This window comes from Myotis brandtii, unplaced genomic scaffold (genome assembly GCF_000412655.1).
Source record: "Myotis brandtii unplaced genomic scaffold, ASM41265v1 scaffold48, whole genome shotgun sequence".
Lineage (NCBI taxonomy): Eukaryota > Metazoa > Chordata > Mammalia > Chiroptera > Vespertilionidae > Myotis > Myotis brandtii.
The window spans coordinates 2999330-3011801 of record NW_005368341.1 but is presented as its reverse complement, the minus strand read 5'-3'; the positions used below and the strand labels follow the sequence as shown (position 1 = coordinate 3011801).

General features: G+C 37.8%; 1 protein-coding gene across 6 annotated transcripts in view; it reads left to right on the top strand.

Moving 5' to 3' along the window:
* The window catches only part of C1GALT1 (core 1 synthase, glycoprotein-N-acetylgalactosamine 3-beta-galactosyltransferase 1), a 33459-nt gene that overhangs the window by 19008 nt on the left and 1979 nt on the right, over positions 1–12472 (top strand). For 4 of the 6 annotated variants that reach the window (XM_014547637.1, XM_014547636.1, XM_014547639.1 and 1 more), the window contains 3 exons: positions 856–1092; positions 4604–5271; positions 12052–12277. In XM_014547637.1, the coding sequence (XP_014403123.1) occupies positions 856–1092; positions 4604–5271; positions 12052–12237 (1091 nt within the window). In that variant the 3' untranslated portion in view covers positions 12238–12277. Of the gene's footprint in view, positions 1–855; positions 1093–4603; positions 5314–12051; positions 12278–12472 lie in introns of those variants that run through there. The other 2 variants (XM_014547638.1, XM_014547640.1) reach the window with 2 other exon arrangements.

Genomic DNA, 12472 nt, shown 5'->3' with positions numbered 1-12472 from the left:
AGGCTTGCCTGTACTTCAGGCCGGCCCTGGGTGGCGGGGGGGCTAAAGGCAGGTCCAGCCGCACTGTGCACCTGCCACATCCCCGGCTGGGCTGAAAGGACTGTGGGACTCTGGCGGCTGGTGCAAGGAGCAGTTGGACCCGCCTGAGGGCAGGTCCAGCTGCATCGCGCACCTGCCACCCCCCTACACCCCCACACCCCCGGTGGGGCTGAAAGGACTAGGGGACTCGGGCGGAGCTGAGGGGACTGGGCACCACCATCTTGTGGCTCTGAGCGCTGCCATCTTTGTGGCGGCATGACGATCAATGTTCATATCCCTCTTTATTAGATAGGATGTTACATCTCTGTAATGATATTCATCAAAAGTTATTTCTAGGATTTAGAGTGATTTCTTTCTTCATGCAGTGCTTTATTGCTTACTTTGTTGTTGTTGTTGTTGTTGTTGTTGTTTTAAACAAAGAATAATACAAACCTTTTCCTTAAAAAATAAAGTAAAAATATAAATTTTAGTTGTCCCAGCACTTTGCATCTGTAATTTCAGTTGTTGAGCCAGGAAATCTGTATTTTTAAAATGTTCCTCAAATGATTTTGATTGAATCATATTTTCCCATACTCGTATTTACCCATGTCCCATCTCAACAATGATTATTCATTTTTTGACTTGTCCATAATGTGCTGTTTTAGCAGTAAATTCATCCTTTTATCTCCTGTGCATAGGTAGAAGTTAAATATTCTTAGATATGTTCTCTTATATGAAAAGAACTAACTTTCCAGTATAGCTAAAAGTTATGAGACTTTTTACTTTTGGTATGTATAATGCTCTATAGTTTATAACATCCTATTTTTTTTCTTACAGAAATACACTTTTGGGAAATGGCCTCTAAATCTTGGCTGAATTTTTTAATCTTCCTCTGTAGATCAGCAGTTGGATTTGTTTTATGTTCTCAGCTATTTAGTATTTTGTTGGGAGAACAGGGTGACACCCAACCCAAGATTCTTCATAATGATCCTCATGCTAGGCATTCAGATGATAATGGACAGAATCATCTAGAAGGACAGATGAACTTCAATGCAGATGTTAGCCAACATAAAGGTATGGATTACTTTATTAAGGAGTATTTTTCAGTATTAAACAGTATTTTTCAGTCTATGTAAGTATTGAAAGAATTGCAAAGAGTTATATGAATTTTGTTACATCACAGTATATCTTTTGATAAAAGTGATCTTAATTTTAGATGTTAAATGACAATTCTCAGTTTGCCTCAGAAGAAGGAAATTGCCAGACAAACTTAGGTAGTAAAATATTAATTTTGAATTTATTTTTCAGTAGAAATAGTTCAGAAACTGTAATTTGGCAAAAGGCAAAACTTTTAAGTCTAGATTTGTTTCTGAAAATTTTTATTTAGTCTGATTGTGTTATCATGGTTTATATCTGCATTTTTGTTTTTTGCTATCATCTTGTTTTGGTCTTTTTTTTTGCTTAGTTGTGTTTTCTTAGAGAAACACAAGAGGTATACATAAATTTTAATTTATAATTTTATCAATAGTTAATATCACTTATCTTGTTTCCTTTTTAGAAGCATAAAGAACTAGGGAATTAAAAAACTAAGGGTGTGTTATAATGACTTCATTTTCTCCTTGCCTCATATCTCTAACTAGGTTTTCTCAATTGAGCCCTCTGTGTGCCCTTTAAATGTAGGCTTTCTCCAAGTCTCTGTCCTTTGGCTCTTCTTTGCCTGTGTGATGTCATCAACCCCCATAGTTTTAATTCCCATCTCTCCCTTATTGTCTTTATCTTTTATTTATATATATATATACATACACACACATATATATATTATTGATTTCAGAGAGGAAGGGAGAGGGAGAGAGACAGAAACATTCAGTGAGAGAGAATCATTGATTGGCTGCCTCCTGCACGCCCCCCAGTGGGGATCGAGCCCGCAACCTGGCCATGTGCCCTTGACCAGAATCCAACTCAGGACCCTTCAGTCCGAAGGCCAACGCTCTATCTACTGAGCCAAACCGGCTAGGGCTATTGTCTTTATCTTTAACCCAGTTCTAGACACTATAAAAAGGCATTAACACAATTCAAAGATCACTGCAAATTTTGTGGTTTATTTGACAGAAAAAAATGCAACCAGCTTGAAAACAATTAGAATTCTAGGATGCAGAGGGTCCTCATTAACAGTTGTTTCTGTTATCTTTCTGGCAGTAAATTATTTCTTTCCTACCTCTCAAGTGGTGGTTGTAGGGCAAGGTGTCAGATCTTGGTTGAGTTTTGTGAACTAGCAAGCATATTACAGCTTATTTTATGTTGTGTGAATGTTTATATAACAGTGATTCAGCTCTGAGCAGGTGTTCTTATTGTAAAGCAGTTTAATCACTGTGCATTTGCTCTGTAGCATTGCTATAGGTCTTGAAATGATCAATTGGATTGAGGCTCCTCTACTACTAGTAAGCTGTGCTAGGTTGACCTTACAGCAGGCACATATATTAGGTACCTAATTTGTCCTCCTACAAGGCCCACAAAATGTAGGGTATGCTAAAAGTTCTGTTCCTCTCAAATTTAACATGCGGATGAACTCCTTTTCTTTCCTACTTCTGAAACTTACTCTACCTTCTGTATCCCATATTTTATATATCTTATTACCATCTGCCCAAGTCAGAAACGTTGCAGTCATGGTAGATGCTTTTCTTTGCTTACCAGTCAATCACATTTGTCACTTAAATCTAGCAGTTCACTTTCTTTACCATTTTTCAGATTTCTTCTCTCAATCTATAGTGCTTTTCCCCTGATCAGGCCTCAACCAAACTTCACCATGCCTTTTGTCCTTTCTTTAGGTGAGCATCTACTCATTTAAAGATGTATTTTCTGCATTATCTCTTATTTTTGCTGATATTGCTTTATCCCCCCTTCTTTGTTCTAGCCAACTTTCCATTGCACTGCTCCATAGGATTTGCCAGCCACTGCTTTCTTTTCCCACAGCACATCAAACCCTTTGTACATGCCTCAGAAATTATAGCATCTCTTAGTATGTGGCAAGTATTGGTTTGCAAATGTATCTTATTCATCCTGTTATCTCCTGGGCTAGCACATGCTTACTACAAAGTCATTAATGAGTGAGTAATTGAAAGAATGAGAAAGAATATCTACCAACAGTGGGGAGAAAATTTTCTTGCTCTTAGTGAAACATATTGCAGATTCCTGCTTCCACCATCATCTTCCCTTTCCATTTAGGATTTGGTATGTCTATATAGCTAGGAAATTGGGCTCCCACGTATAAGAACCATGAATTTTCTCTGATTGAAAATAGGGTGATTTTGTCCGTTTTTAGATTGTGAATTCTTGATATTTATTGGGGCATAAGTATATTTTCATGTCCTTTCCCAACCTTGCCTTTTATTCCCTCTCAATCAGTTACCTAGAAATTTATGTCTTTAGTTGTTACTTTTTCACAGGTGTTAGCTTTCTTAACTCACTGGTTGACCTTAACTTTAAGGATGTGCTTTCTGAGGATTATGCCTAGAGCATTGCTATACAAGTGTGGTTTTGCAGACTCATGCTGGTCCACAACTAAAGAAGTATTGAAATCACGATTAAAAGACATTTTATGGTAATTTGATAATAATTTTGTCTAAATCTAAATATAAAAACTTACTAGGGCTTGGATTTTATATATGATTTTTATTTTTCAGTATTTCATTTTTAGCATATTTGTAAAAGTATAGATCTCAAATTATTGTATATAAAAATTGGTCCTTCACAAAGCACTGATTTAGAATCCTATAGTTGAACTCTTCCTCTGCATATTGTTACTCAAAATGTGGTTTTGACATGACAGCCAGTGAATTGTTTGTTACTTACCTGCATCCAGATAAGGAGCTTGCACCAGGATATAAATCATTTCAGCTCACTGCTTAGGACTTTTGTAGAGGTGGAGGGAGAAGCAAAACTTCTTCAATGAAAAAATTAATATGCTGCTTTATATTCTGGCATATGCTCCTTACACATTTCTTTGCAAACCCATACTTTAAAAAACACTACTCTAGATGATCTTGGAAATACTACCTCTTCCTATTCATATGTTCTTTTTCTGACTGGTGGTTTTGGATTTTGTAATGAGGTATAGTACTATTGGAAGTAATCTCAACTCTGTATTAATGCTTCTTCATGAAACGGGTAGTTAGGAAAACTTTTTTTTAAAAAGCCACCTTAGGGTACTTATGGAAATTCATAACAGTGGACTCTTGTGAGCTTCAAAATAAACTGCCACTTCAGCAGCATGTCTTTCCTGCCTTTCAGAGTTTATTCAGAGCAATGAAAAATTATTGAAAAATTGAAGTCATAGTGACAACTCTTGTTAGCTCCACTGATCTCCTGGATAAGATTGACATGAAACCAATAGATCAGAATGACAGTTCATATTAGGTTGAGTTTTGTTTTCTTTCAGTTAAATCACTAATGGTAGCTAGGTAAATAGAAACAGGGACAGGGGGTGGGGTGGTTCTTTGATACTGTTTAAGAAAATGTCTTCTTCAACATAATTTATTTGGATTTCACATTATATGTAAATGTAACTTTGAAATTTTCTGTTTAATAGATGAGAACACTGACATCGCTGAAAACCTCTATCAGAAGGTTAAAATTCTTTGCTGGGTTATGACAGGACCTCAAAATCTAGAGAAAAAGGCTAAACATGTCAAAGCTACATGGGCCCAGCGCTGTAATAAAGTGTTGTTTATGAGTTCAGAAGAAAACAAAGACTTCCCTGCTGTGGGATTAGAAACCAGAGAAGGCAGAGACCAGCTATGCTGGAAAACAATTAAAGCTTTTCAGTATGTTCATGATCACTATCTAGAAGATGCTGATTGGTTTATGAAAGCCGATGACGATACATATGTTATACTAGACAATTTGAGATGGCTTCTCTCAAAACACAGCCCTGAAGAACCCATTTACTTTGGGAGAAGATTTAAGCCCTATGTTAAGCAGGGCTACATGAGTGGAGGAGCAGGATATGTACTGAGCAAAGAAGCCTTGAAGAGATTTGTTGATGCGTTTAAAACAGAGAAATGTACACATAGTTCCTCCATTGAAGATTTAGCACTGGGAAGATGCATGGAAATTATAAATGTAGAAGCGGGAGATTCCAGAGATACCATTGGAAAAGAAACTTTTCATCCCTTTGTACCAGAGCACCACTTAATCAAGGGTTATTTACCTAAAACATTTTGGTATTGGAATTATAACTATTACCCTCCTGTAGAGGTAAGTTTAGAAATTTTATTACAATATAAATATTTAGACTGACTTTTGCTTACTTTAAAAAAAACCCAACTAATATGTGTATGTTTCTTTAGTAACACTGAGAATCTCCTTTAGTCTTTTTATGTAGAGTGACAGTATAACACAGTAAATAACAATATGAGTGTCAGCAATACTCAGTCATTCAACAAATATTAGTACTACTATATGCCAGGCACTGGGACTATAGCAATAAATATGGCCAAGTTCCAGTTCTCATTAACTTTATATACTAGATGAGGAGACATACAATAAACACACAGACTAATTAAGATATAATGTGATTCTAGGTTGTGGTTAGTGTCCTGAAGAAAAAGCCATGCAAGGGGATGCAGAGTGACACAGAGTAGAGTGGGGGTACTCTAGTTTGGGTGGCTAAGAAACAATACATCAAAAGACTCTGAGGTTCAGAAAGACCTACTTAATAGTTGAATGACGTGGTATGGACAGAATTTGCCTAACTTCCTAGCATCATTTTTCTCATTTGTAAAATGGATATGATCTACCTTTCTCATCCAGTTGTAATTACAGTGCAGTGCAGTGTCTATCACACAATAAGTACTTAATAAGTCTTAGCTCTCATTTAACTTATAAATTCTTGAGAATTTTAAATTACATTATTTTATTAAATTTTTCAGATGTAAAAATATTTGAGAAAAGTATGTCTTGTACCAACAAACCAAGTTTACCAAATATTAATCTTTTGCTACATTTGCTCCAGATTTTTTTAAAAGAAAAAGGTTATAGATATAGTTGAGGCCTGTGTATCCTCCCCAATCCATTTCTCCTACCTCCTTCTTCAAATAATATCATGGATTTAATATTTATCATTGCCAGACTTGTTTTTATATTTTTCCTACATGTTTCTGTGTCCATAAATAATATATAGTATTGTTTTACAGATTTTTAAATAAATGGAATTATATCATATAGTAAAACTTATCAACATTAATCTATGTATCTGCTTTATTAATTTAGACTTCTCTGTAATAACCTAATATATGAATGTACTGTAATTTATCCATTCTCCTGCATATGAACATTTAATAGACTGTTGCTGGGTTTTCACTATTATGACCAATTACAGCAGTGAATGACTGAAAGAGTCCAGGCATCACAAAACCCAGCTTTTATACTCAGTTCTGTTATCTATCCTATATAATAAAAGCCTAATATGCTAAGTGTCCGGTCATTTGGTCAGCCGTTCAGCCAATCAGAGCATAATATGCTAATGATATACTAAGGCCACTCAACTGCTCACTATGACGTGCACTGACCACCAGGTGACAGACAGTTGACCGGTCGACCAGTCACTATGACGTGCACTGACCACCAGGGGGCGGATGCTCCGACTGGTAGGTTAGCTTGCTGCTGGGGTCCGGTCTATCGGGACTGAGCGAGACGGGCCAGACACACCCTGGAGCTCTCCCACGGTCCCTCCCTGGCCCCGATCATGCACCAGTGGCCTGCGCCCTCTCGTAATCTGGGACCTCTTGGGGGATGTCTGAGAGCCGGTTTTGGCCCAATCCTGCAGGCCAGACCAAGGGATCCCACTGGTGCACAAATTTGTGCCCCAGGCCTCTGGTCTATGTATATAAAAGCCTAAGCTACTAGATGACCGGACAACCAGCCCATAGCTATGATGTGCACTGACCACCAGGGGTACAGATGCTCAATGCAGGAGCTGCCTCCTGGTGGTCAGTGTACCCCCACAGTGGGAGCGCCCCTTAGCTGACGGATGGGCGCCAGACTCCAGGCTCACAGATGGCGAACATAGCTGCAGCAGCACGAACCTCTCCCGCCTCTGCAGCAGTGCCACCGAGCGGCAGCAGGCTCAGCAGGGCCAGGATGAGTGGGAGCAGCGCCCCAGCCGCCTGCTGCTTCGCACACTTTTACATCCCTCCAGGCCGAAACCGGTAGTCCGACATCCCCCAAGGGGTCCCGGATTGTGAGAGGATGCAGGCCAGGCCTCTAGCTAATTAATAATGCCTCTAGGCAAGTTACTAGAATCCTGTGCCTTCTTTTCTCTGGCCCTATGATAAAAATAAGATACGTCATGCCATCATTCTCTTCACAGACTATAACTTTTTTTTTAATCCTCGCCTGAGGATATTTTTTCATTGATTTTTAGAGAGAGGGAAAGACAGATAGAACTATCAGTGTGAGAGACACATTGATTGGTTGCCTATTGCATGAACCTTGACCAGGGCCTGGGCCCAGAAGGAGCCTGCAACTGAGGTATGTGCCCTTGACTGGAATCAAACCCAGGACCCTTCAGTCCACAAGAAAGGCCAGCACTTTCAAATCATCACCAAAATAGTAGTTCTTGACCAGGGGCTTTTTTTGTTTGCTTTCCATCCAGAGCAACCTGAAGTTTAGGTATCCTAACCAGGAATCAAACCTGCAACCTTTTGGTGTACAGGGCGATGCTCCAGCCGAGCCACCTGGCCAGGGCTTATAGTGCACCTTTTATTTAAATTGTAGTCTGTTTTAAAATGGATGGCAAAAACTAGTTTTTTATGTAAAAATTTATTCAGTTATATTGAAAACTATAAAATAGATTTGGGAGTGCCAATACTGACCCAGACTTCCAATGTTGCCTCTTCTCTCTTAGAAGATTCTATATAAACACAATGTGAAATCAAACTTCTATTACTCATCCATTATTTATTACTTTTTCTCCCTGAGTTACTATTTTAAAGCCATCCTAAATATCATACATACATTCTCTGTAGTACTCACTAAAAATACAGCGTAGGAAAATTTTATATAGCAAGTGAGAGTGTAAAATATTCTAGTTGATCGGAGTTTATGGTCTTAAGTTGGTTGTTCAGAACTTTACTTTTCATACAGTTCCCTTCTCATTTCACCTTCTCAATTCCCTATAAGTGAGTCTGTTCTCTAGAAATAGACTTTTCACCAGAGAATTTGCAGTCATAATATAGTGGATTTAAAATAGACGTGTGTGTATTTATATTTATATGTAAATACACACACACACACACACAAAAGGAGTAGGCAAAAATAGGTTTACAGTTTAGAGTATCTGAAACAGTTTATCCTTGTATTATTTTATTTTTTCCACTAGAGGCCTGGTGCACAAAAATTTGTGCACTCGGGGGGTGGTCCCTCAGCCCAGCCTGTGCCCTCTTGCAGTCTGGGACCCCTCAGGGGATGTTCACCTGCTGGCTTAGGCCTACTCCCCAGGGGGATCTGGCCTAAGCTGGCAGTCAGACATCCCTCTGGGAGCCCTCGGGGGATGTCCACTTGCCAGGGGGGAGCAGGCCTAAGCTGCAGTCAGACATCTTTAGCACTGCTGAGGAGGCAGGAGAGGCTCCCGCCACCACTGCTGTGCTGGCAGCCGTCAACCTGGCTTGTGGCTGAGTAGAGCTGCCCCTTTGGGAGCACACTGACCACCAGGGGGCAGCTCCTGCATTGAGTGTCTGCCCCCTGGTGGTCAGTGTGTGTCATAGTGACCATTCATTCCCAGTCGTTTTGCTGTTAGGGTCAGTTTGCATATTACCCTTTTATAGGATAGAGGCCTGGTGCACGGGTGGGGGCCAGCTGGTTTGCCCGGAAGGGTGTCCCAGATCAGGGTGGGGGTCCCGCTGGGGTGCCTGGCCAGCCTGGGTGAGGGGCTGATGGCTGTTTTCAGGCTGGCCAAGCCCCCCAGCGGGGACCCTCACCCCATGGGGGTGTGGCCAGCCTGGGTGAGGGGCTGAGGGCCGTTTTCAGGCTGGCCAAGCCCCCCGACGACCCAAGCTCCCAGCCTCTCCTTTTTTTCTGGTATTTATTTATCTTCTATAATTGAAACTTTGTAGCCTTGAGCAGAGCTGAGGGCCGGCCAGGGCAGGCGGGAAGCTTGGCTTCCTCCATCGCCAGGGGCAACCCAAGCCTCCTGCTGGCTCCAGCTCCATGGCCACCGCCATCTTAGTTGGGTTAATTTGCATACTCGCTCCTGATTGGCTTGTGGCCGTGGCTTGAGCATAGTGGAGGGATGGTTAATTTGCATGTTTCTCATATTATATAGGCTATGAACAACTGTAAACCTACTTTTGCCTATATATTTAAATATTTCCTTCTACATGTGAAATTGCCTCTTTCATAGGTCAGAAATGATTAAATATGACTTATTCTATTATTTTGTCAGTTTTATTTACATTAACTCTAATTCATCTGAAACTTACTAGCATATGATGAGGTAGAGAGCTCCTGATTTTTAAAAAATTGTTAACTAATTATTTCAATACCATTTTTTCATTACTTACTGATTTAAAATACCTCCTTTATCATACACTATGGTATAGTGTAGGATCAGTGTCTGAATTTCAAGTTCTGTTCCATTGTTCTATTTGGTTTTGGCTCAGCACCATATGTTTATAACCTTGTAGCTTTACAAAATATTTAAGTTATTAATCTAAGACTGTTCTGGCAACTCTTATGTCTTTTTCCTTGAGTATAAATTTATTAATTTAAGGACAGTGGACATAATTGCCCAGGATTTTTTAGTTTGCCTTTTAGGTCCCCTAGTGAAGTTCTATAGTTTTCTTCAGAATTTTATTCCTTCTTAAGTATTTCCCTAGGTATCTAATATTTTTGTTACTATTCTACTTAGACTCTTTCTTAAAACTTCTTAGCCTATATATATGAAAGCTTTTGGTTTTTTAAAGCATCTTTAAAATCTGGCGCTGTTCTTAGATTCCTTATTTTGGATGATTTTTCACTTGACTCTTGAGTTTTTTAAATAACCATAATAATATGCAAAGAACTTTTTTATTTTTAATAATTATGGCTGTTTTATTATATTTTGTTGCTTATAATGCTTAATAATAACAATATCCTGACCATCCATTAAAAAGCAATAATACAATAGAGTGTAACATAATTAATGCAGCAAATCTTGTAAAAATATTATTACAATACTTCAGAGTCAAATAAAATTGCTTCCATAGAGGATCTGCAATTTAAAACTAACTGCTATTGTTCTGGTATTTTAGTTCAATATGTACTGGCCAGTATATAGCCACTAACATTAACCATTGTGCGCTAGAAATGTGACAAGTCCACATTGAGATGTGCTTTAATTATAAAATTAATGACTGATTTCAAGGTCTTAGCACAACTGAAAAGAATGATTTCATTAATAATTTTAAAAATATTACATATTGAAAAAATAATATGGATTTATTCAGTAAGATTAAATTACATTAAATTAATTTCACCTACTTTTACTTTTTAAATGTGGCTATTAGAAAATATTAAACTACATTATGTGGTTCATATATACCTATTGTACAGAGGTAATCACAAGTTGACTTACAGTTTACTTTTCATAATTGTTTCTATTATGTTCCCTCAAGCTTTAAAAAGTAGGCACCAGATAATATTTTAGTGCCTACATAGTTGTCCAAGATTTCACAAACAGTGTTTCAAAGGAAAAGTTGAGAATCAGGCCAGAGAAAATACAATGAATAATTCTTGATAATTTTTAAGCATTGTCAGCTGCATACTTCCAAACATAAATTATTAAATGTTCAATTTTAGTAGGTCAATATGAATATTCTGTGGTAACTTACCAGACTGTCTTTCTCCTTGGGTCCTTGCAAAGACATTAGATAGGACCCCAGTTTTGTTGGAGTCACCAGAAACATTCTCCAGATACCAGTTCTGATCCCCAAGTGACCCGTGATTGTTTAATTCTATGACCAGGTTTTTTTTCCAGTTTTCTACATTTTTATGCGTTTTCATTCCTGTTTGTTGTATTTTTATTTTGTTTTGTTTTAAACTTGTTCTCATACCAACTGTATTAGGAATGTATGAGAATTACGTAAGTGTGAATGAAGGTTTAAAACTCTGACTTACTGAGGGCCACCTGAATGTGATTGTTCTATCAATAATAGCTGACATTTATTGAGCATATATTATAGGCAAAGCATAGTCCTAAGCATTTCATGCACATTATCTCCTTTAACCATCTTTTGCAGATGGGGAAATTGATGCTTATAAAGATTTAATAACTTGCCAGTGTCATACACCAGTAGGCAAAATTTGGATTCAAACCTAGGTTTGACTCAAAACTTCCTCTCCTACTATTTGGGTTAATGTGTAGATGAAGTATTAGATTGCAGACACATAACTGGCAAGGCTTTCTAGTTACTGAATGTTCTGAAGGTACCTTTCTGGAGCTCAGCCAAACGAAAATTGATAGTGAGAAAATTGTGAAGAGAAAGCAAAACTTGAAGAAATAGAGCTTTATCCTTTGTATTGAAAAAAGTCTCAAGATTTTTTTCTGCTGAAACACTGTAGAGTAAGAGAATATTATTTCAATTTGAAATGCTTTAGCAATTTCATATTTGGTTTTAAATCAATAGGAACTTTAAAAAATCCTTTCTTCCAGGTCTAATAAATTAGGTGTCTCTTTAAACCCTGCCTGCTTTAATTATTGGATTCTGTTAAAGTTAGTGTTTTCTCTATCACTTTGTGCATACTGTATTTTAACAATGTGCTACTTATTTAACAATGTCTGTTTCCTCTACTTTTTTCAATTTCATATTTGGTTTTAAATCAATAGGAACTTTAAAAAATCCTTTCTTCCAGGTCTAATAAATTAGGTGTCTCTTTAAACCCTGCCTGCTTTAATTATTGGATTCTGTTAAAGTTAGTGTTTTCTCTATCACTTTGTGCATACTGTATTTTAACAATGTGCTACTTATTTAACAATGTCTGTTTCCTCTACTTTTTTAGGGTCCTGGTTGCTGTTCTGATCTTGCAGTTTCTTTTCACTATGTTGATCCTACAACCATGTATGAGTTAGAATACCTCGTTTATCATCTTCGTCCATATGGATATTTATACAGATATCAACCTGCCTTACCTGAAAATATACGGAAGGAAATAAGTCAAGCATACAAAAATGAAGATCCAAAGTAAAATTTGGGAAACCTTGAAAGAAAAGCATAAATGAACAGAGGTAAAATGTCTGACATTGCACTGAAGAAGAACTTCTGCATTTCTGATGTAGAACACTGGAAGCCCAGTGAAGAATTCTAAATGAACATTCCGTATTAGAAATCTTTCATATGAATGCCTATAAACTGAAGCTTTAATAAGCTGTGAAGTCTGTTAAAATGTGTTTTGATACAGTTATATATATATATATATATAT